We start from the raw sequence: 26,360 nt of genomic DNA, 5'->3' as shown, positions 1-26,360 counted from the left end.
GTCAAAACTGTAACTATGCCACTCAAGAACATTCCATATCGTCTTGGTAAGCAACTCCTTATTGTCCTGCTGAAAGGTGAATTTGTCTCCCAGTGTCTGTTGGAAAGCAGACTGAACCAGGTTCTTCTCTAGGATTTTACATGTGCTTAGCTTTATTCAAATTATTTTTATTCTAAAATACTCCCTTGTCCTTGCCGATGACAAGCATACCCATAACATGATGCAACCACCACCATGCTTGAAAATATGAAGAGTGGTACTCAGTGATGTGTTGTGTTGGATTTCTGAAGGCACTGTTATTGTTTATCAGGAGTATAAATACAGCTGCCAAACTTCACAATTTTAGGGCCCTTCTACAGCCCGCTCTGCCTTGCAGTAGGACCAAATAAACACATTCTCTATAAAGCTGTCAGCGAAAATGTATGGAAAAACATACTTGATTCCTTACTGAGAATTATAGCTCTGTGGTTAAAGTTATATGGCCTGCTGGAGTTTGACCACCCCAAATGGTGGATGGAGGTAGAGGCTCCAGCCCAGGCCTGTACATTTACTCTCATTCTTTCACAGTCTGAATGCTGAGAGACTATGATGGTCAGCAGCACATGAAGTGTCCATTACCATCCAAAATACTTCACTTCATAGGGTGGAGTGCCCAGACGTATAGGAGAGAGGAGAATTCGTTTTGGATAAGAGCATCTGCTAAATGACTAAAATGTAAAATCTAAATGTAAATGGAGGAGGAAAGTGGAGGAGAGGAACGTCTGCCAGGGAACAGCTGCCCCTGTAATTTATATTGATGATGGGACTGGCTGGCGTGGCGGTCTGGCAGGGAGCTTCCAGGGGTTTGATCACTCAGGCAGGAAAAGAGGAGAGAGATAAGATAGAGGGATGGGCTCTGTCTTTGGGCTCTCTGGGCTGAATGGATGGGGAGGGAGGTTTCTCCCTGAGTCTGCTCAGCTGAGACCACAGAGACACTCAACACTGTCCAGTCTGGCCCTGCAGGAGACGCAATAGGAGAGCCCAGTCTGACTGAAGTGATGGTAGTCAGGGTGTAGTTGTAGCTGGAGAGTAGAATGTATGCACACATGACTGTAAGTCGCTTTGGATAAAAGCGTCTACTAAATGGCATATATTATTATTATTATTATTATTACATAAATAGTGCCCTAGTATAGCCAGCCTTAAACCACCATGTTGGGTGGAGCTACTGTATATCCACCTCATTATGACTACTTCAGCCAGAAGTACTAGAGCTCCTCTCCTAATCCACCAGATCTTCCATCACAGTGTCCGTGACCATTAACTGTCCTTTGAATCATTCCCTGTGCATTCACATCTTTTGACTCAGGACTATCGCCTCTTCCTGACTGCACTGCATATCAATCAGCGACTTGTTAAAGCGCTTTACTTTGATTTCTTGACACGGATCAGATTTGAATATTTCTAATTGAAATGAAAGTGTGCAGTCCAGTCTCTGCCCAGGGCTTTGAACCCAGACTCCTAAATCATGCTCTTTGATTTGAGGCCCCTTCCGGTGTAGAGGTGCTTAGCTCTGGTCTAATTAAGACAGCAGTGGGTTATCGGATAAATGGTCAAAGGACTCTGTTTTACCTTACAGAGGAGAAGAGGTTGAATATCAAACACACACACACACTTCAAACAAACACTCCATTCATCCCTCTGGCCAGGCAAATAGCTTAACATAAACATCTACCTGACCTTAACGTTATTTTCAGAGACAGAGTTTATGTGACTGCTTCACTCAGGTAGGGCTGGCTAGAGGACCAGCTAGTGCAGGCCAAAGACCACTTTTTTGTATTTTACAGGGAGTGATCTAACCCTGAGACAGTCAGTCCACTTTTACAGAGTATCCCTACGGTCTTCCCTCTCCACAAGTTTCATTGTGATGAACAGAGTGAGAGAGCATAACCTTCTAGAGCTCGACTCTCCCACATATACACACACAGATGGAGACATGCGCACGCACGCACGCCCGCCCGCCCGCACGCACGCACGCACGCACGCACGCACGCACGCACGCACGCACGCACGCACGCACACACACACACACACACACACACACACACACACACACACACACACACACACACTACAGTTTTTAGATGCATTTATGTTTTTGTATACATTTATGTCATATCTACAGTCTTCAACTGAACAGTTCTCTAGGAAACCATCATTTTTCAACATAAATATTGTGTGGCTTCAGGTAAGAGGCAGAGAATCTCTGAGATTGCCTACTGTTGGCATTTACATAGCATTCATAGAACCATGCTGTGTCACAAACCATTCCTGTATCTCTGTATTTCTCTGATAGCATCTCTCTTTCAGAAATGCACAGCACTTGTAGTTAACCCAGCCTCTAAAGGTTTCAAACAAACCACATCCTTGTATTTTGTTAAGTTGCAAGCCTTGCAGAGAACAAAGAGGAGCTTCAGCAAACTGTCTGGCTGGGATATCAGAGCATGATTTCAGACAGTCATATGACTACATATCATTTCAATATCCTCTCTGCCATTATTAAAATATTCTCTCCAGTTCTACACACAGATAGGAAATAATGAAGAATTGCAATAATAAAGAAAAGTTGACAGGGGAAAATGTCAAAGCACGAGGTCATGTTGCTGTTGGAGGTCAATGTGTGATGAGAATATTACAGTACATATAGTAGTAATAAAAAAAACACAATCATGGAATCTCTTTTCATCCTAAGTATAAGGTATACTGATGTGTCTGATTTGAAAATAGGTGGTTTTATAAAAGCAGGCCGGTAGCTAATATGTTATGTTGTTGTATTCCATAGTTTTGCAATAATGTGGGCTAATGTCCATATTTCAATAATTTTGGTATTAATTTCAAACAACAAGTGGAATATATGCTATAATATGGTTTGTACTCACAGGTATGTGTCTTCTTTGTTACTGAAATACCTGAAAAATAAAGGGAAACAGACTTGTTAGAACCACATTAAATCTGAAAATTGAGGACAGTCATACAATATCTCTGTGCCTATATAACGGGGGTCAGTGTGCTGCTAAAACCTCAAAAGATACCTCTTGGATGGCTCCATCCACAACATTTCAAGCTAGCTGTGGAGTGAGCTTATGTTACGTTCTTAACTACGTTACACCTAACTTAACACCTAACGCCACATGGCTGTGTTGCTATGTGACTGTGCTGCTGTGGCCCTGTGGTTCTCCTGTCTCTTGGCTAGGTCACAGAGATTATAGAGGTCCCATGCAGGCTCAGGGCAGTGGTGTGACTGGCCCACCTACAGCCCACCTACTGAAAAACCCATAGCACCAACCCTGGCAAGGTTGCTCAAACCCCACGGACAGCATCCAGATCATGATTTATTTTGTATTTTTTTCTAGAATATAAATCTGCACACACACTGTAATGCCCCCGTGTGTGACCTCACAGGGCCTATAGTCTGTACATGAGTAAGTCTGTTCCCCAGAGCGGAAGACAGGACGGCGGCGCTGTGACTTCACTCTGCGTCAGACCTGTGTTTCTGAGGGTGAGGCAGAGAGGGAGCGGTACTGGCAGTCCTCAGCCTTCCCCCCTTCGGGTGTCAACTCATCGGATGAGCCTCCCTGGCTCCAGCTTTGTCTCCGGCTGCAGCCCCTCTCGTCTGCAGCGTGGGCCTAATGCCCTGAGAGTCCGACGAGGGCCAGCGCACAGCCAACCATGGGCCCCAGCGGGCTCCGATGCTCATGCTTTGCAGGGCGAAAGAACACTAAAAGATCCCACTTGTCATGCGGAAGCAATGGCTAATTTTTCTACAGCTTGCATCTGAAACTCAGGGGATGGCGGGCTGACATGATTCAATAATTCTCCGGCAACTGGCCGGAGATAACAATGTTTCGGACATGTTTGAGAGGAAACGAGTCAAAGAGCAACGAGGGGGAAAACAAATACTGTAAGCTTGTCAACTCTCTGTACACAGACACACATTGGATATCAGGTCCATTGAGCAGAAAGAGAGAGGGGAAACAGCAACCTAGAGGCCATGTCTCTGTGATCAGGCTACAGCATTGTTCCAGTGCTCACGGCCAAAGTAATTGTCCAACTGAGTCATTACACAAGAATAAAAAACTATTGGTAATCCTCCTTTAATTCCAGGTCTCAATCAACTAAGGGTATTCAGTGTTAGCCTCAGAGGCCATGAGGGAGTGGTGGCGTCAAGGTGTTGTAAGAGCAGCCAGACTTAGACCTCTAAGACCATGTAAGGAACCTCTCTGGTTTCATGTTGGGGATATACAGTATCAGGGGCTTTTTCCTGGCTTCTCTTCAGATCTTACAAACTCTATTATAGACACATAAAACAGACATTTTGAGACTTTGTAAATCGGGCTCTGGTTATTGTTAGACATACGATACTAAAGCATGAGTTGTACTCCAGCCATTTCAATGAAAATGCACAACACAATTTCACACTTCGAATGTAAGGAAATTGGTGGAAAAAGCATGGCTGAGTCACATTCTTTCCATTAGATCACAATATTAAATCAGCTCGCTGTTCTGTAAAAGTCTGAAATGTATCTGAACATTTTGCTTCCCCCAGAAAAAGCAATAGACCAGATACAACTAAAGAATGAACATTGTGAACCCTTAGATACGGGGATTGTCACTCTCCAGAACATTGCTTGTAATAGTGGAAGTGGCCAAACTAAGAAGTACAGTAAGAGCAGATTTTGTTCTCTTTCAGTTCTTAATTCTCTGAATATGGCTGAGGTCCAGCAACTAGTAGTGGTCTGTGTGACTTAATCCCTGCTCTCCCTGTTTCTCCTTACACTGCACAAGTGGTTCTCAAACTGGGGGCTCGCGATAAGATTTTGGGGGGTCGCGAGTTTGAAACTGAATGACGAAAATACATATTTTAATAGGCTACATATACAATTTGTATTTTTTATGTATACCTTTGCCTAATCTATCTGGTTAGTAACATAGACCTACGTTATTGCACAAAATTATTCTCTCAATAAACATCTCATCTGTGCTTCAGACCCAAAAAGTTGAGTGTCTTGACTGTTCATCAGCGTTGGTGTGCAAAGGCAGGTGAGCCCATATCCAGATTAGTGACCGAAAATAACTGGTTTCATTTTATCCAGTTATGCCTGCCAAGAACAGTATGTTTATATTATCCAAATAAAATACAGTTTAGCAATCTGCTACAGATGCATCTTTGTCAGAACCTGGCAATTGAATTGATAATTTTTACATTTCAGATATGCCTAGTCTGGGTCGCTACTGGATATATGTCTAAAGATGGCTGTAACATCGACATACCTTCAGTACTTACGGGATAAAGATGTAACATATTCTGATGAATTTGTTACGATATTTGTGAGGTAGAAAAAGTCTACAGATAGACCATGCTTTCCAACCTCTGCTGTATACAGGTAGGATATATGATCCTGCTTGATCTGGACTTTAGAGAAATTACATATCCGTAGTTGATATTGGTTGCTAACATAAATGACTTTCGGCTCAAAATGCAGGTGTAAAACAGAGGTAATTTCTATATATTGCATTCTGAAAATGCATCACCATTTATGGCTGTATTGACAGGCCACATTTGCATAACAATTGTGCATTTGCGTGCACAGGAGTTGGGAGCTTTGACACTCCTTTTTAGGGTTGCGGGTCAAAAAGTTTGAAACAATTGCACTAAAACATACCACACTACACTACATTATACTACCATACATTATACAGTACTACCCTACACTACACTACTTCATACATTACACACCTACATTACACTATCCTATACTACACTACATTACATTATCCTACCCTACGCTACTCCACATTATAAACTGGGTGGGTCGAGCCCTGAATGCTGATTGGCTGACAGCAGTGGTATATCAGAATGCATATCACGGGTATGACCAAACATGTATTTTAACTGCTCTAATTATGTTGGCAACCAGTTTATAATAGCAATACGGCACCTCAGGGGTTTGTGGTATATGGGCAATATCCAGGCACTCCGCTTTAAGTCGTGCATAAGAACAGCCCTTAGCCGTTGTATATTGGCCATAAACCACGTACCCTCATGTCTTATTGCTTAATTAAACTACACTACATTATACTACATTATACTACATTACATTATACTAAACTACATTATACAATACTACATTATACTAGACTACAATATGCTACATTATACAACATTACACTATATTACTCTACATTACACTACCCTACAGTCCTCTACATTACATTACACTACATTATATTACATTAGACTACATTACACTACCCTACAGTCCTCTACACTACATTACACTACATTATATTACACAAAATTATACAACACAACATCATACTACATTAAATTAAACTACACTACATTATATTACACTTTGTTACACTACACTACATTATACTACACTACATTAATATAATAATATATGCCATTTAGCAGACGCTTTTATCCAAAGCGACTTACAGTCATGTGTGCATACATTCTACGTATGGGTGGTCCCGGGAATCGAAGCCACTACCCTGGCGTTACAAGCGCCATGCTCTACCAACTGAGCTACAGAAGGACCACATTACACTACATATATTACACTACACTCCATTATACTATACTACATTATATTACTCTACACTACATTATACTGCACTACAATACATTACATTACAAAACACTACATTATATTACTTGTACACTACATTATACTACACGACATTACACTACACTATACTACACCACACTATACTACACCACATTATACTACACAACATTACACAACACTACATTATAATACACAACAATATACTACACTACAATATACTACACTACATTATACTACACTACATTATATTACACTGCACTACATTATAATACAGAACATTATACTACACTACATTAATTTACAATACACTACATTATACTACACTACACTACACTACACTACACTACACTACATTATACTACATCACATTATATTACATTACACTAAACAACATTACATTATACTACACTACCATATACATTATACTACACTACCATATACATTATACTACACTACATAATTTAACCAGGTAGGCCAGTTGAGAACAAGTCCTCATTTACAACCTCATTTACAACCTGGCCAAGATGAAGCAAAGCAGTGCGACACAAACAGCACAGAGTTATACATGGGATAAACAAACGTACAGTAAATAACACAATATAAAGATCTATATACAGTGTGTGCAAATGTAGTAAGATTAGGGAGGTAAGGCAACAAATAGGCCATAGTGGTAAAACAATTACAATTTAGCAATTCAACACTGGAGTGATAGATGTGCAGAAGATGAATGTGTAAGTAGAGATACTGGGGTGCAAAGGAGCAAAAAAAGAAACAACAATATGGGGATGAGGTAGTTGGGTGGGCTATTTACAGATGGGCTGTGTACAGGTGCAATGATCGGTAAGCTGCTCTGACAGCTGATGTTTAAAGTTAGTGAGGGAGATATAAGACTCAAGCTTCAGTGATTTTTGCAATTGGTTCCAGTCATTGACAGCAGAGAACTGGAAGGAAAGATGGCAAAAGTAGGAGTTGGCTTTGGGGATGACCAGTGAAATATATCTGCTGGAGCGTGTGCTACGGATGGGTGCTGCTATGGTGACCAGTGAGCTGAGATAAGGCGGGGATTTACCTAGCAAAGACTTATAGATGACCTGGAGCCAGTGGGTTTGGAGACGAATATGAAGCGAGGGCCAGCCAATGAGAGCATACAGGTTCTAGTGGCAGGTAGTATTTGGGGCTTTGGTGACAAAACGGATGGCACTGTGATAGACTACATCCAATTTGCTGAGTAGAGTGTTAGAGGCTATTTTATAAATCGCTGAAGTCAAGGATCAGTAGGATAGTCAGTTTTACAAGGGTATTTTTGGCAGCATGAGTGAAGGATGCTTTATATTACACTACACTACACTAGATTACATTATACTACACTACAGTACAATACACAACATTATACTTCCCTACACAACATTATACTACGCTACCCTATACTACATGAAAATACACTAAACTCCATTATATTATATTACACTACACTATATTATATTACACTACACTACCATACACTACATTATACTACAATACATTACATGGCAGTACACTACATTATACTACCTACCGTACATTATACTCCCCTACACAACATTAATACTACACTAACCTACACTACACTACATTATATTACACTACATTATACTATACTACACTACATTATATTGCACTAAACTACATTATATTATACTACACTACATTATACTGCACTACATTACATTACACTACCCTACATTATACTACAATATTACATTACATTACACTACACTACACTACCCAACATTATACCTCACTACCTTACACTAAACTACCGTACACTTCATTTTACTACACTACATTACACTAGCCTACACTACACTACCCTACCCTACACTACCCTACAATGCACTGCACTACTATGCACTGCACTACACTACACTATATGTCAGCCCCATCTGAATCCTGCTGGCTCAGTCCTATAAGCTATCAGTCTTCCATCTTCCCCAAATCACAAACAGCCATTATGTCAATGTCACTAAGAGATATGAAAATCGTTACACCAAAGATTTACTTGGACATAGAGGAGGAAATCATTACTGTCAAAACAGTTACAGGCTCGCTTAGAAAAATTGCCTGTTGCTAGGTAGGGGAGGGGAGAGGAGGAAGGGGTGGAAATCTTGCCCACTTCCTCTATATGTCATTCAGAGCACTCTGATTGGAGGTGGCAAGGGGGAAGGGGCCACAGAGCCAATGAGTAAATCAGGCTGTGGGAGGGGAGGGTGGGGCTGGGCTCTGGGCACTGACATTGGTGATGCCTGCCAGTGTATGTCTACTCTACTGGATGGCAGGTTCAGAGGTTACTTTGTAGGTGAGTCTCTCCTTGGCAGACAGACAATCTAACACAACAAGCTTGCCGTTAAAAGACCAAAGTAGGGTGTATACAAATCAATGGCCATTACATTGATGTTCCCTTTAGCCAATACATTTTATTAGCGTTTAATTTTGTTAAATGAAACTTCCCTCATTTGACTACTGAATTTTCTAGTAGAGATTACCATTTGTCACAATGGAAGGAGGGGACAGCTGTCACCTGGAAGTCTTTGATCATTCTGATACCACCTCAGAGTGGTAAACATTCACAGCACACATTCTGCTCCTCAACATGTTCTCTCCAGTCTCTTCTCATGAGAATCGTCCCCTCATCAAATCTGAAAGGAGACTGTGTGCAGACGGCTGGAGGTTAACCTCCACCACATCTATCTGCAGGGGGGCACACATCCTGTAAACATGCCACTGAAACAGGAGTGAAGCGGGCAGGGGAGCAGGCTGGGGCCAGGCATCGGAGTGGTGCTTCTCCAGCACTGCAGCTCAAAGTGACAGCACTGTAATGAAGTCTGAGGCACGCGACAGGCCGTACGTCATAATTTCAGGTTCCTTAAAGCTTGACAGGGAATGATTATCATGGATGGTTATTGTCACCCTCCCTCCCTGGGAGACGCCGGTGCGCTCAGGGGTTGTTGCACCGTGACATTCAAAGTTACAGTCTCCTTCATATAATGGAGCTGTCCTCTCAGCACGCTAATGGGAGCGATTCATTTAACCTGTGCCAGAAACACACAGACGAGGAAGTTCCTAATGCGAGGCCCCTCCCGTGGGGACGTCACACTCTCCCCCTGGCTGCTCCCTGCCTTCCTGCTGCTTGATTCATTGACTGGAGCTCCTCACTTATCATCATTCACTGCTCAGTCTGGGGAGACATGGAGACACTCTTCCTCCAGTCCGCTTCCCGCTCCGCTCTGCTCAGCACGCCTACGCTCCACGCCCAACACGCACAAGGACACAGCCAGCACGGATCAGACCAGGCCAAACCAGCACAGCAGTCACAGATACAGGGGGCCCCACACACTGGTGTCAGGTAGGGAGTAGCTGTATTCTCCTGGAATCATGGGCTATTGGATAAAGTTATTCTAAGCCCATCAGAGTCCATTACTAGGGCCCTCTTATCTAATACACAAATTGTAGATACCATTCACTTTCAAAGTAGTTTACTTCCATACAGAGAAAAGAGTACAATATACTGATTTGAGTTCCCAATACAATGAATAATTACATACCATACACAATACGCTGTAAGAGCTCAATTAGGGAGATCAGTGCAGTGTTCTAACTTTGGCAGTTTTTAGGAAGGCTAAGTTTCATACACAAAGTAATTCCAATAAGCGTCCCTTCTGCAGTGACACACTTAGCCTTATTATACTGGTATAAACTATAAATGCAAAAATGTAATGATTAAAAAAGCATAATGATTCTAATCAGCTGCCCCCTAATATACTAAAACACTTAATCCATGGAGAGGCCAACTATCTGGGGAGGCGTAAGAGAAAAATGACTTCTCTGTCTCTAGGCGCTGTTATTTCTGGTCATTTCTAATTGGTTTTAACTAAAAGCAACCACTCAGAGAACTCAACAGGTTACTCCAATGCATCACTATGGAATTATCTGCAAATAGAAGATTTACATCCAAATTAGTTTTAGAGGACACCACAATTGTCTTTCAAGAGAAGAGAGGAAAAAGAGGGAGAAAAAAACAAGCCTATATTTCTCCATATATTTCTCTTTAATATATTTCTCTAAGCCTGGATATCTGAAATTATCAGTGACCCACTGATCACCAGATAGAGCCCTTGCAGACTCTTCTCTCTCTACAGTTTTTTTGCCAGACTCCTGTACGGTTCTCCCCCAGGGTAGTTCTGCTTTATTGGTCCTGTGAGTCTCCAGGTGAACCCTCAGTGCTGTGTGTTTGGAGCTGTGTGGTGGCTCGTGAATTATACATAGTGGCAGAGGAATAGACGTGGCCCTGGAGGGCCACGGGAACAGCAGGCATGGCTGGGAGGCAGATTGAACACTCTGACAGAATTTTAATTGTACCGCAGGGAGTGGAGCGATAAGCGCTATTGTTATTGGTGAGAAGCCGCAGCCCAGGTTCCCTCAGCTGAGTGCTTAAACAAATGGTGAGCGTCGCCAAACAGTCCCGTAACGCTGCCGCAACGTTCCCGGACTTATAACGAGGGATCGCGTGGCAATTTTGTTGGAGGCCATCGTGTGGAGGAAGGTTCAGAACATCGACACAATATTAATATTTACAATGATAGTAAATAAGTTGTGAATCTTTAAGACCGTAGCTGACTGCCAGGTAATGTTTCCTAACACTCTCTGAGGAACAATAAAGGTGAGCAGTTTCAAGAAAAGGATACTTGAAAATTTAAAAGAATAATCCAATCAAATCAAATCAAATGTTATTTGGTCGCAATCACATATCTAGTAGATGTTATTGCGGGTGTAGTGAAATGGTTTTAAAAATGAACAACTTTCTTTTCATAAAAAAAAGTCTGGCATTTTGTTCAATGTTTCTGTGTGATGCTCTGTTGAGTGGTGCAGGGGAAAAGCCAAACGACAGTGTTTCTCCTGCTTTGAAATGCTTTTCTTTGATCCTGCCTGTAATGTAACTCCCCTCTGAGAGCTGGTCCCTGGAGGCCAGTGGATACAGGAAGCCCCTCAGCGCTGGTCAAAGTGAGGCCAGGGGCACAACACAGGCAGGCTTCTCTGTGTTTGGACTATCTGAGCAGGCAGTTCCCAGCTCTCAGTAATCTCCCTGGGATCCAGCCTGAACCACATATGAAACCCAATACCATCTCAGCCTGAACCATAAATATAGCCCTTCCAGACCACCCTGATGCACTGTACTTGTACACCAGCCTGCACTGACCACTACTGGGTGCGTTAATAGGCTCACACAAAACAACACAGTTGGACTCCATGGATTCTGGAGTACATGCTTCCTCGCAAGGATAAAAATAATATCTATGACAAAAAAACATTACAGTAGTAAATGTATGCTTTTATTTATCGAATGGTATGGCATATCTCAAGTGCTCGCCAAGGGTCACCCACAAAAGCCAGAGCAGAACTAACCTAACGTAGCAGATATTGAAACTACATACTGGTCTTGATGAGAAGAAAATAAATATTGGGGAGGTTCTCTTCTGCACTGCTCAACCAATCCAGTAAATGTGGAGGAAGAGTTACGATGGAGTGTTGCCGCAACATCCGGTAGATCGTGAATTATACATGACCCGGGAGAGTCTAGAGCAGAACTGGACATGAGAGAGGAAACAGAATGTCCGTCAGTCGGAGGGTTAGAGGCTGTGACCTCTGACCTAGGTTCATAAAATGGATTCCTGCTAGAATGTACTTTCTTTCTGTGAAACACACACAGTACAATCACTTCTTCAGCCTTTTAACAGGAATACCTAGACTAGGAAGACCTTGAGATCGTCGAGAGAATGGAACTGAACGGTGGCCAGAAAAGTTAAGCGAGCAAAGGGCTCATACACTTCTCGCTATAGCCAATCTCCTCCCATTCTAACCGGAAAGGAAAGTCAACATGCTTACACATTCCTGCATCACCTCAGAAAGGTTACAGAAGGAAGTTCTCCCAGGTTCAAGCTGAGACCCAGAAAACCCAACCGTTCCCTGAGGATAAGACCTTATTAATTCAGAAGTTCAGAATGAACTGAATCCTACACATGTAGCAATGTAATACATATATTTTATTCATACTGGAGTTAATCATATCGCAGTCATTAAATGTCAAACTTGCAATACTAGATCATTTTTTGCAATGTGCTCCCTTGGGCTAACCTATTCAGTAGGCCTAGAAAAATAACTAACAAAGGAGATAAAGCTCTCCGATCACCCTTTTCAAAGCTCTGGGTTCTTCTCTGTGTGGTCTGCTGTTATTGTACATGTGCAGCACTAAGGATGTCTCGCCACACAGACATCTCTACAGGAAACCACAAAAGCAGTACACATGCTATTAGACTGTGTTTCCCAGAGGTCTATATCACTATCACAGATATCATGCTGCTAGACTGCGTTTCCCAGAGGTCTATATCACTATCACAGATATCATGCTGCTAGTGAGGTGCTCATCAGACTGACCTGTCACAATCCTGATAAGAATCTAGTCTCTGGACTTCTCACCTGTCATGTCCAACATGTTTTATCTTCAATTCTACCCCTGCAAAACTCTTCCCATCCAATTTTTACAAGTCAAGATAGGCCTACAGGACTATATTTATAACATGTTGTACACAAAGGAACTGATGTGTGCACTGATAGTCTGTCCCATGACAAGTAGTTAACAGAGCTGTCCAGCAGGTACCTATTTCAAAATGACACATTAAGGAGGCAAAGAAAACCACTGAAGATTTTTCAAAATGACATACATGTCATACAATCACTCTTATCTACATTCGTGTCCAAAAGTTTTGAGAATGACACAAATATTCATTTTCACAAAGTCTGCTGCCTGAGTTTGTATGATGGCAATTTGCATATACTCCAGAATGTTATGAAGGGTGATCAGATGAATTACAATTAATTGCAAAGTCCCTCTTTGCCATGCAAATGAACTGAATCCCCAAAAACATTTCCATTGCATTTCAGCCCTGCCACAAAAGGACCAGCTGACATCATGCCAGTGATTCTCTCGTTAACACAGGTGTGAGTGTTGACGAAGACAAGGCTGGAGATCACTCTGTCATGCTGATTGAGTTTGAATAACAGACTGGAAGCTTCAAAAGGAGGGTGGTGCTTGTTCTTCCTCTGTCAACCATGGTTACCTCCAAGGAAACATGTGCCGTCATCATTGCTTTGCACAAAAAGGTTTTCACAGGCAAGGATATTGCTGCCAGTAAGATTGCACCTAAATCAATCATTTATCAGATCATCAAGAACGTCAAGAAGAGCAGTTCAATTGTTGTGAAGAAGGCTTCAGGGCGCCCAAGAAAGTCCAGCAAGCGCCAGGACCATCTCCTATAGTTGATTCAGCTGCGGGATCGGGGCACCACCAGTACAGAGCTTGCTCAGGAATGGCAGCAGGCAGGTGTGAGTGCATCTGCACGCACAGTGAGGTGAAGACTTTTGGCGGATGGCCTGGTGTCAAGAAGGGCAGCATAGAAGCTACTTCTCTCCAGGAAAAACATCAGGGACAGATTGATATTCTGCAAAAGGTACAAGGATTAGACTGCTGAGGACTGGGGTAAAGTCATTTTCTCTGACGAATACCCTTTCCGATTGTTTGGGGCATCCGTAAAAAGCTTGTCCGGAGAAGACAAGGTGAGCGCATCCATCAGTCCTGTGTCATGTCAACAGTAAAGCATCCTGAGACCATTCATGTGTGGGGTTGCTTCTCAGCCAAGGAGTGGGCTCACTCACAATTTTGCCTAAAAACACAACACATACTCCGAGAGCAACACCTCCCAACCATCCAGGAAAAGTTTGGTGACGAACAATGCCTTTTCCAGCATGATGGAGCAACTTGCCATAAGGCAAAAGTGATAACTAAGTGGCTCGGTGAACAAAACATCGATATTTTGGGTCCATGGCCAGGAAACTCTCCAGACCTTAATCCCATTGACAACTTGTGGTCAACCCTCAAGAGGCGGGTAGACAAACAAAACCCCACAAATTCTGACAAACTACAAGCTTTGATTATGCAAGAATGGGCTGCCATTAGTCAGGATGTGGCCCAGAAGTTAATTGACAGCATGCCAGGGCGGTCTTGAAAAAGAATTCTCAACACTGCAAATATTGACTCTTTGCATCAACTTAATGTAATTGTCAATAAGTCTTTGACACTTATGAAATGCTTGTAATCATACTTCAGTATTCCATAGTAACATCTGACAAAAATATCTCAAGACACTGAAGCAGCAAACTCTGTGAGAATTAATATTTGTGTCATTATCAAAACTTTTGGCCACGACTGTAGTATAGGGTAGGTCATGTGGAGGAACTCTGGTCCATAAGTATAAATGCTGAGCAAATAGGCACGTGTCTACTGAGTCCATTGAGAAGCTTCTTGTTACTTATGTGTCCTCCCAGGTCTCAGAAGAGTGGATGGAAGTGTGTGCTGATAAGGACTTGTGTGTAATTGTTCAGAAGGGAGAGAGCTGGCCAATAATGCAAACTGGCCTTCTGAAGCCTCCCATGTAATAATATATCCTGGGAGATGAATTACATGGCCGTCAATACTCTAATTAATATCCTGCTCTTATTGAACACTCTCTGCTGAACACTCTCTACAGGGAGAGGCAGCAGCGTGAGAGTTGTCTGAAGGTTTGTGAGCAGCACTGGAGAAGAGAGAGAGAGAGAAAGAGAAAGACAGAGAGAAAGACAGAGAGACATGGCGAGAGAGAGAGAGAAATAGAGCAAGAGAGAGAAAAAAATAGAGCGAGAGAGAGAAAATTAAAACAACAGCAGATGTAAGCTCACTACACTTGCTGCTACAGCAAATCACTGCAGTTATGGCTGACATTTAGTGCGCCATCTATTTTTCATGTATTTCATAATTAAAACCTGCGCGTTCTGCAAGCTCTCCATGTTCCATCCAGATCAAAGGTAGTCCTATTAACAGGGAGTTCATCACAGGAGCCACTCTTACATTTCCAGGCAACAGAGCCGTGCTTAAAGCACAAATATCCTGTAATTACACACGTGTGATAAGGGGAAAGCTATGGAGCTGGACTATGATTAATACAACACAGATCACAGTTCCCACTCTGTTTTTCAAAGCTACCACAACATAGGACTTTACACACACGATTACTTTATTAACCATCCAGAGCTGGATGAAAGACTGAATACATATTTCACACTGCTACAGTAGCGGTGGTGTAGATGAATGCTGCTTCAGTGTGCTGCGTCTTTACCATGCAAATCTAATGAGAGGACGGGACTGTAGAAAGTCACACACAGCAGAGACGAGACACAGCGCTTCCTTACTGTGAGGAGAGGGGAAGTTAGCCTCTTTCCAATTGTGTAATCAACGGAATGGGCTGTGCTTATTTATTTGTCCCATTGACTCCTAAGTAACACAAGCCCACAGGGCTTTCCGTCTGCCTGTGACACTCTTTCCACCACAGAGAATCAGCTGACTAACACAGGAACACAATCCCCTCTCCTGCAAAATTATTATAAAATTATAATTATAAAATTACCATATTATAATACTAACTAGTAGTGATTTCAGTATCACTGTCATCATTTACAAATATTTCATGCTATCCATGCAGATATAGCACAGTGCAAACTGCAAAAATATGCCATGAACAACAAACAAACTACGGGTCACTTGACTACAGGTCATATGAGAACAATGCCATTATAAGGTCCTACAGTTCCTTCATTCCTACAATATCAGTCAAAAGTTTGGACACACCTACTCGTTCAATTTATTCTTTACTATTTTCTACATTGTAAAACAACAGTGAAGACATCAAAACAATGGAATCATGTAGTAACCAAAAAAGTGTTAAACAAATCATCTGCTTGATGATAGCTTTGCACGCTCTTGGCATTCTCTCAACCATGAGGAATGCTTTTGCGGAGATCTGCATCTCACAAAAACAGGGTGGTTGGAACCAAAAATCACAAATTTGGACTCATCAGACCAAAGTTCAGATTTCCACCGGTCTAATGTCCATCGCTCGTGTTTCTTGGCCCAAGCAAGTCTCTTGTTATTGGTGTCCATTAGTAGTGGTTTCTTTGTAGCAATTTGACCATGAAGGCCTGATTCAGGCTGTATCACATCCAGCCGTGACTGGGAGTCCCATAGGGCGGCGCACAATTGGCCCAGTATCATCTGGCTTTGGCCGGGGTAGGACGTCATTGTAACTATTCATTTGTTCTTAAAAAACTTGCCTAGTTAAATAAAGGTAACGTTTTTATGCATTTCAAAAATAGATATTTATGCAGTGTCCTCTGAACAGATGTTTCTGTTACTTGAACTATGTGAATACTTTATTTGGGCTGCAATTTCTGAGGCTGGTAACTCTAATGAACTTATCCTCTGCAGCAGAGGTAACTCTGGGTCTTCCTTTCCTGTGGCGGTCCTCATGAGAGCCAGTTTCGTCAAAATTCTTGACATTTTCCATATTGACTGACCTTCATGTAATGATGGACTGTTGTTTCTCTTTGCTAATTTGAGCTGTTCTTTCTATAATATGGACTTGGTCTTTTACTAAATAGGGCTATATTCTGTATATCACCCTTACCTTGTCACAACACAACTGATTGGCTCAAACGCATTAAGGCGGTGTCACGCCTTGGTCATTGTATTTTGTGTTTTCGTTATATGTTTGGTCAGGCCAGGGTGTAACATGGGTTTATATGTTGTGGTCCGTATTGGGGATTTTGTATTATTGGGATTACGGCTGAGTAGGGGTGTTGCATTGGCTTGGCTGCCTGAGGCGGTTCTCAATCAGAGTCAGGTGATTCTCGTTGTCTCTGATTGGGAACCGTATTTAGGTAGCTAGGGTTTCGCTTTGTATTTCGTGGGTGTTTGTTCCTGTCTCTTTGTAGTTTCACCAGATAGGCTGTAATTAGGTTTCACGTTCCGTTTGTGTTTTGTATTTTGTATAGTTATTTCATGTGTCACTTTTTCTATTAAAGTCATGAGTAACCATCACGCTGCATTTCGGTCCGGCTCTCTTTCTACAAACGAAGAACGACGTTACAGGCGGCAAGATATTTCACAAATTATCTTTTGACAAGGCACTCCTGTTAATCGAACTGCATTCCAGGTGACTACCTCATGAAGCAGGTTGAGAGAATGCCAAGAGTGTGCAAAGCTGTCATCAAGACAAAGGGAGGCTACTTTGAAGAATCTCAAATATAAAATATATTTATTTAACACATGATTCAACAACGGGAAAGGGAGATACCTAGTCAGCATCACTGAATGCCTTCAACTGAAATGAGTCTTCCGCATTTAACCCAACCCCTCTGAATCAGAGAGGTGCGCAATATGTGTTATTTCATAGTTTTGATGTCTTCACTATTGTTCTACAATTTAGAAAATAGTAAAAAAAAATAGAAAAACCCTGGAATGAGTAAGTGTGCCCAAACTTTTGACTTGTACTGTACGTAGGTAATTTAGTTGTTTATGCCTTCTAAATGAACCAGCCCCAGTGTGGAGCCCAATTAACCGTAGAACACAGCCAGCTACCTTCCTTTGGGCTGGCCAGGTCAACCACAGTTCACACCATTGTCCCACACTAACAACTGTAGAAGGTAACAGGAAGGGCTTCTGGTTTATTGAGTAGAATGACAATCCTAATATCCATACACTGGCTTCCTCTGTAAGCAATGGAAACAGAGTGGCCGGAAGGCCAGTAACATAATATGTCAAAGGCCAGGGACAGTTACAGGACAGGTTACTGAGAGAACAGTAGCCAGATTGAGCATTAGCACCCAATATATGGGACAGTCATCACACTGCCACCCACCTATTAAACATCAGATTGGACCAATACACATCAATGATGATGATGCTAGTCAGACAGACTTGACAGCAGGTCAACCTTTTAACCTTCCCAATGGTGTTTCAAACACTTCCTGGATTGCTGGCCCATGACAGCATTTCAGTCACACTGGACAATATTTTCTCATTCTTGTATCTGATACAAGATGAATTGAATGTGCTCAAAGACACACTGACAGAGATGTGCTGCACAAGCATATGCATGAGTGTAAAAAAAAAAATATGGACGCATGTGCACAAGCATGGGCTCATGAATGCATGCATACAGACATCACCCATCACATGCAGACAGCCTACATACACAAAGCACTTAAGTGAATGCAGAAAGCATAAGGGGACCGGAGTGAAACCTGGGACATGTCTACATTATAGCAGCTCTGGCCATACCATCTCAGCAATATATAAGCGTAGTAGCCATGGCGATCAGTAATAATTCATGGCAAAGTCCATAAGCATTCCATTAGGTGCAAGCAGCTGTCATAAACATCTTAATTAATTTACAAAGCAGGCAACTAGGGAATTATGGCAACGTAGAAATCTGCTTCCTGCTGCCGCTCCATAGCACTGGAACAGATCGGGCTTTTACATTTTTAAACGTGCCTTTCATGTTCTCTAGAGCACGAAAAAGCCTTTGAACAGTCAGCTTGTTAGGAGATGCACCTAGCAGCCCAGTACCTTGGGGTCGTCCCACTATTCTTTTCATACAGTGACAGGAGGTTGTGGGTTCACTGTGCTACTCGGGCTCTACACAAGGGCTCTTTATTCCTCTGTTTCTGTGTCTGCTGTCCACCAGGATCCCTCTTCCCGTTCTTACTGTTGTTCACTGACTGCTGCTGTTTTCCCTTGTTTGCATTTTCCTGCTTAATCTTCTCCCTCTCCCCCTTCCCCTCCCCTATCCCCCCTCTTCCCTCTCCCTATCCCCTATCCCCCCCACTCTTTCCCTCCCTCTCCACTATCCCCCCTTCCCTCTCACTCTCCCTCTTCCCTATCCCCCCACTGTTTCCCTCCCACTCCCCCTCCCCTATCCCCCTCTCTCTTTCCCTCCCTCTCCCCTCTCCCCCCTCTCACTATTTCCCTCCCTCTCCCCCTCCCCTATCCCTCTCCCCCTCTCTCTTTTTCCCTCCCTCTCCCACTCTCTCCTTCTTCAGATCCATATGATTTCCATATGATTTCAAGCCTGGGGAACAGGAATATCTGTTCTGTGTCTTGTTTCACATTAAGGGTCTCAGTGATTCTCAAGATTATGAGGTTCATACTGTCACTGTGTCAGTATCCACTGTATGGAGGCATTTATTAAAGGTACAATGCAACCATTTTTATCTGAATATCAAATCATTTCTGGGTAACAATTAAGTACCTTACAGCGATTGTTTTAAATTAAAATAGCTTCTTAGCAAAGAGCTATTTCTCAAGCAAGAATTTTGCTAAGACTGTCTGGGAGTGGTCTAAAAGGGGAGGAGAAAACTGAAAAGTAGCTCTTATTGGAAGAGAGGTTTGGAACTCTCTTTCTTATTGGTCAATTAACTAACTAACTGCCTGGTCACAGGGATATTCAGAGCAGCTCTTACACTACCAGAGTATTATTCCAACCTCATAGTGTGGAATTAATCTGGGTCTTTAACATTTTGGCGAATGTCTCATTTGTCTGTTGTTGTTTTTTTCTCTCACTTAAAATGTCCTGTTCTCTTAATCTCCTATTAAGCTAATCACAGGTTCACATTCTCAGTAAAACATCGGTCGCTGAAAATCTGAGCCATTTATTTTGTGTTAAGTGTGCCAGTGGGTAACATGCCTAATAAATAAAGAAAATTAGTCCGATTTCAAGACTAAAAACAATGATTTTAGATCCTCAAAACAACAGCTGCTTTTGTACAAATCATGTAAATGTCCTCCTGAGGATATCTGCAGGGACTGTCTGGGGAAAATGGCTACAGTGGGTGTGTGTGCGTGCGTGTGTGCGTGGTGGGATGGGGAAAAAAAGTCCTCTTACCGGGAAAAAGGCTGGATTAGAATGGAAACTCTAATGTGTGTGTGTGTGTGTGTGGGGGGGGTTAAGACAGATTGAGAATGACAATATCAGCTGTTTGTGACATAAAGTAGGGCTGACCCATCACTTTGAAGTGAGGCCATCAGCTGTTTTCCCATGCAGCTAAGTTGCTGTGCCATAGAAACAGTACTCTCCATTTTTTTTAACTAATGATGAAGAGTGTTACAAAATTTCACATCAATATACTGACCAAAGAAATGAACCAACTAACAGAGATTCACTATGTCTATTGCTACCTGTAATGAATTTCCTCCTCTTCTTCCGAAGAGGAGAGGCGAAACGGATCAGAGGACCAATACGCGGCGTGGTAAGTGTCCATGGTTCTTTTTAATACGTTAAGGTACACATGAACAACTGACTACAAAAAAACAAGAAATGTGAAAACTCAAAACAGTCCTATCTGGTACAGAGACAGAGACAGGAACAATCACAAACACACAGTGAAACCCAGGCTACCTAAGTATGATTCTCAATCAGAGACAACTAATGACACCTGCCTCTGATTGAGAACCATACTAGGCCGAAACATAGAAATACCCAAATCATAGAAAAACAAACATAGACTGCCCACCCAACTCACGCCCTGACCATACTAACTAAATACAAAACACAGGAAATAAAGGTCAGAACGTGACACTACCAATTGAACCCCATATTCTCCCCATGCAATGACTATTACTCATTTACATGCTGCAGTACATTTTGTGAGTGATGTTTTGGAGTAGTTTCCATACACTGGAGTTTGTTTACTCCTCATCATTAATTCATTCTCTATTCTGTATTAAGTTGGCTTCTACTATTTAGCGACTATCATTTCACTTCACAGGGATATTCATAGCACTTTATGCTTTATTCAATTATTAGAACCCAATACAGTGGAAATGTTTTATATAACTCACTCATTACTATGCATTACTTCACATATACCCAATACCTCTGCATCGCTGGTTGCCATAATTAGTCAAATTTGTGAAATAGACACATAAACACATGGTTTCTGGGCCTGTCCTCTGGAGGAGTAGTGGCATGATGATGTGTGTGAGTGCGTGTTTTTTGGCTGTCTGTGTGTATGCCCGCCTCTCACCCCTCTGGAGAAACTGTGCCATCTCTTGACATGTTTTTGGGGAAGGGTAGTTATATATTTTTTGTGCTGGGAGGCTGTCAAGATGGCTCAGCATCAGGCCCTGGCACAGTGACACACTGACCTACAACCACCAAGGAGAACTTAGCTTAGTCTGCATGAAAGAGGGAGAAATAAATAAGAACTATTGATTTGAGTAAGGGAAGCATTTTAAACAGCATTAGTCATCATGGCTGTGTGTGTGTCTGTGTGCGTGTGTACCTCACAGAGCTGCTGCTAGCTCTTTAATTATTTCTCAGGATCCAGACTAACTCAGCGCAGCACTGCGTGAAGAGTGCTTATTGATTTTGTCTGTGCAGACAGCCAGGACACACTTACTTCATGGCAACTCAGTGAGCAGGTGGCAGAAGGGGAAGACAGAGATGGTGCTTATCTTCTATCAGGTGTCAATGTGAGAGAGACACTACAGCTCCTTTGGTAAAGGAGATGAACTCTGCATCAGCGATATGCCACTCACACCATGAAGATGTGGGGGCGGGTGTTAGGGAGTGGGAGGGTCATGTGACTGATTTTTGTCACACTCATGAGTGGCATATGTTATGACAAACCACCAGACTCTAAGAAGTCCCTCCCATGGGAAGCCTATACCCTACCTGTGTAGAGAGTTTGAGAGAGGAAGAGAGGCCTGGGTACAGTTACAGTACAGACTGGCTTGTGATTGATCTCTGCAGTGTGAAGTTCCGTGTCAGTGCTAGTTGTTGTGGCAGACTGGGGCTTAAGTGGTCAGGCATGTTCTTCACACTGTAAAATTAGCTATTTCAATGTATTTCCTGCCCACAAAAACAACTTTCAGAATCAAAACACGATTTAAAACCAAAAACAACACAAAGCCACAATTGAACTGAGAGAAAAACCAATCCAACTTGCTTTGCTTGGTGGATTTAATTCACTGACTGTAGTAATGATGATGGGATATTATTTTTCTGCATCAACTGACACGCAAATAAGAAATGTAAATATGTCTAAATGTTTAGAATAAACATGAGTGTGTTGACTACTGAAGCTTTGTGATTGTGGTTGTCTGGATGTTATAGAGCTGTCTGATAATCCTCTCAGAGCACTGACGTTCTAGAGTTGTGCTGTGCTATGGGCATATTGTTATTTTATGAGTGGAGCTGAACAGAGCCAGAGCCCTGTCTAAGCTGAGAGAGACAATTCCCTGCATGACTACACAGTACACAGACATTGCATTTAGAAACAGGTCTTAACTAGATAACGGCTGCAGTGGTGAACCTACTAACTCTCCAATGCATGCCATCTCCATGTCTAGCCAGACTGCACGAAAAACCAGGGTTAAACATGCATTTGGTGGAGGGGAGATGGAGGGTTAGGCTCAGTGGAGACCTGGTGAGTGGAGTGCTGCTACTGTATGCCTCATCACGGCTGCCTCCTCTGCGCTGCACTTACATCATCTACACAACTAGCGAGGGGAGGCGAGAACGGCAGGGGGCAGAGCCACAGGGAGCTCACGTCCAATCGCATTTGGCCATGTGGAGAGACAAAAACGGCAGTATGAGAGGAGTGAGGAGCTCCAGCCGAAGCCATTTGTGATGGCTACGCGTTGAGACGCCTCTTCGACGCACTGCTAGACGAGGAGAGCGATAGCTAGTCCCCCACTATTTACAGAGCCAGGCTGAATGTAGATGCAGCAGAGACGAGGCATGGAGTGCCAGTACATTAGACGTGCACTGATCCAAGACCATGGCATGGTTATTTATTAATTAGCTGAGCTTAGCTAACTGCCTGCTTAGATGAGCTGCTAAACCCACTTGCATTTTACCCATGGTTGTAGCTTCAGCCCCAGTCCCAAGACAGCTACATGTTTTTGACGTAATGCAGGGCTTAATATAATATAGCCTAGTAGCTTTTTGTAATATAGTAGCTTTTTGTTCCTCAAATTGTCTTCAAATTCAATTTCATACAGTAATAGCAAAAATCGGAGTCCTTGATGTTTCTATTTCCCCAAAGATCACAATATTCTAAAACCTGAAACAAGTTCAATATAAAAATACAGTTAGCAGACTGTCTGTTGTAATACAGCCAACTGTAAATCCAACGGTACACACTTGGCAGCAAAATGTAGCATCATTACATTGTATCTGTAGAATATAATAATTGGCATAGTATATAAAACAAAGAACATTCACACATATCTCCTCACAGCATTGTATTGTTGTGAGTAAATACACTCCAACATAACATGCCTTCCATGTTTTACTTTTTGAGTTCAATGGCACCCCAATACTGTGCACTGACAATATATTTTTATTTTGTGTGTGCCAATTTGAACACCTCACAGTTGGGGTGTCAGCACATTGAAATGGTGTATAGAAACACATCCTTTTAACAGAGAAGAAACACATCTCCCCAGTGAATCGCCCTCTTGTCTTCTCCAGTGTGTTTTTGGCAGGCCGGGTAATACACAGGAAATAGCTGGCACATACTGTAACCCTTTCCGTACCTGAGCACAAAGGCAGCAGAGCTTTGGAACACATCTTAGCCTGGAGTTTGGGCTTAGGAAACAAATGGCTAGGATTTCACATCAGTGAGAGTGAGATGGGGGTTAGACTTTCCATTTGCTTATTTTGTTGATGCAGGCTTTATAGTCTGAAGTGTTTTGGTGATTTGTTTCATTACTTCAGAAATAATTTAGGGAAGTGCCACGGAAAGGCAGTCAAAACTTCTGGAAGCATTTAGGAAACCGGCAGTCAGCAGGGAGGTGGAATGTCGATGTGGTCATTACCAGGCAGTTTCTTTCATCATTCCGGAGACAACCTCGCACATACGCTCTGTTTCAATGTCTTCTCCAGCACTGAGCTGCGAGAGCCTAAGCCACTTGGACAGTTCATTTAGGATAACGCCATGATGAGAAAGAGGAGAAATTCCTGTGCATATGCCAAATCATGTCTGATAAATGTAGCTATCCTAAATGCTGCCTTCAACTAAAAAGGCATTTTCGAGTTGAGATGCAAAAATGTCAGCCAAGACACAACACAAGTGATTATTTTCATAACCTGCCGAAACAATCTGAAACATGGAAGTATAATTATTTCATGAATTCAAATGAAAAACACAAAGAAGGAAAATTCACATAAAAAGACGGAATACAAATTATCTGGGAGATTTTTTCCTTCCTCCAGTCTTCGGAAAAGAGAAACGCATTTCTGCCTTCATCTCTAAATTGGATGCAATATATTGCCTCTCCAACGCTCATTTTTCACTGGCTTGCATGATCCATAGGCCACGGCAGGCAATGTGTATCTGCCTGCTTCCCCTGGCCTCGGGTGCTAATATGTGGAGACTGGCCCTGGGTTATGGAGCCCAACCAATAGAAGAGGAGGCAGAGGGACAGAGGAAATAATCAATCCCTAATCGCTGAGAAGAAGGGGGTAGGTGGGAACGGAAGACATGAGTAGGAGAGAAGAGAGAAAAGAGAGAGAGAAAGAGGAGAAAGACGAGTGTTTACCAGCAGACATTTGGGCGATGTCAGCTGACTGCCAGCAGCGCTCCAGGATGTAAGGGGGAGAAGTGGAGTTATATAACGACAATGTTAAATCAATCTGCACACACACAGAGACAGCGAGAGAGGGAGAGAGAGAGAGAAACATAGACAGAGAGAGAGGGAGAGGGAAACATACTGTAGACAGAGAGACAGGGAGAACAAGAGAGCGAGTGAGAGCGAGAGAGAGAGAGAGAGAGAGAGAGAGAGAGAGAGAGAGAGAGAGAGAGAGAGAGAGAGAGAGAGAGAGAGCGAGAGAGAGAGAGAGAGAGCAGGAAGAAAAACAGAGGAGGATAGAGAGATAGGAGGAAGAAAAACAGAGGGGCAGAGATGACTGGACTAGACAGATCGGAAAAAAGAGGACAACAAAAGCAACAGGGACAGCATTGACAATAAAATCAAAGAGAGCCTTGCCCCAGAAGGGCAACAGGGAGAGGTGTGTGGACTAGGCGACTGGAAGGAGATCTCATGTGAATAGTTCAATATGCATGATGGGGTGCATCCAGTTCAGTGCATCCATCATGTATGCATTATCTTGGCACTTTGTCCAATGTAAGCAATGCTTGTATGCTCCTGAAGTCACATGGCTGCCTGTGTACCTCTGAGCAGCAAAGCTCTTGGGTGCTGTCCAAGCAGGCAGAATGATGTTTCAGATCAGCCAAGCCTCACAGCTAGCCAATACCCACTGAGTACACTAACAGCCTTTAAAAGTCTGCTCAACGCCATAGAGCCCACCCAGATACTATCTTAGAACAGCAATGAGTTATTGGGCGGCAGGTAGCCTAGTGGTAAGAGCGTTGAGCCAGTAACCGAAAGGTTGCTAGATTGAATCCCCTAGCTGACTGTAAAAAATCTGTCATTCTGCCCCTGAACAAGGCAGTTAACCCACTGTTCCTAGGCTGTCATTGTAAATAGGAATTTGTTCCTAACTGACTTGCCTGGTGAAATAAAAAAATAACCCGTCTATGTCATAATACTGTCATTGTAAAAATATATTTTATACTCATTATTTAATTTAAATGTTATAATGACAACAAGAGAGTCTGCTTTGTAATATCTCATAACATCCCTCCATCTCCACACATACGCGCTGCTCACACACAAACCCACACACCCACCCACTCACACTTTAAGCACAGTTAGCTCAAGGTGCATTCTGTTCTGTGACCTTGCTGTTACACTTGTACGGAACAATGAATAACTAT

General features: G+C 42.6%; 1 protein-coding gene across 1 annotated transcript in view; it reads right to left on the bottom strand.

Moving 5' to 3' along the window:
* LOC124036591 (nuclear receptor ROR-alpha A) overlaps positions 1 to 26,360 on the bottom strand; it is a 307,445-nt gene that overhangs the window by 106,572 nt on the left and 174,513 nt on the right. The window contains exon 3 of the mRNA XM_046351347.1: positions 2,919 to 2,948. Within this exon, the coding sequence (XP_046207303.1) occupies positions 2,919 to 2,948 (30 nt within the window). The remainder of the gene's footprint in view (positions 1 to 2,918; positions 2,949 to 26,360) is intronic.

This window comes from Oncorhynchus gorbuscha, linkage group LG01 (assembly GCF_021184085.1).
Source record: "Oncorhynchus gorbuscha isolate QuinsamMale2020 ecotype Even-year linkage group LG01, OgorEven_v1.0, whole genome shotgun sequence".
Classification (NCBI taxonomy): Eukaryota; Metazoa; Chordata; class Actinopteri; order Salmoniformes; family Salmonidae; genus Oncorhynchus; species Oncorhynchus gorbuscha.
The sequence above is the reverse complement of the archived record's forward strand: the minus strand, read 5'-3'. Positions and strand labels throughout refer to the sequence as shown.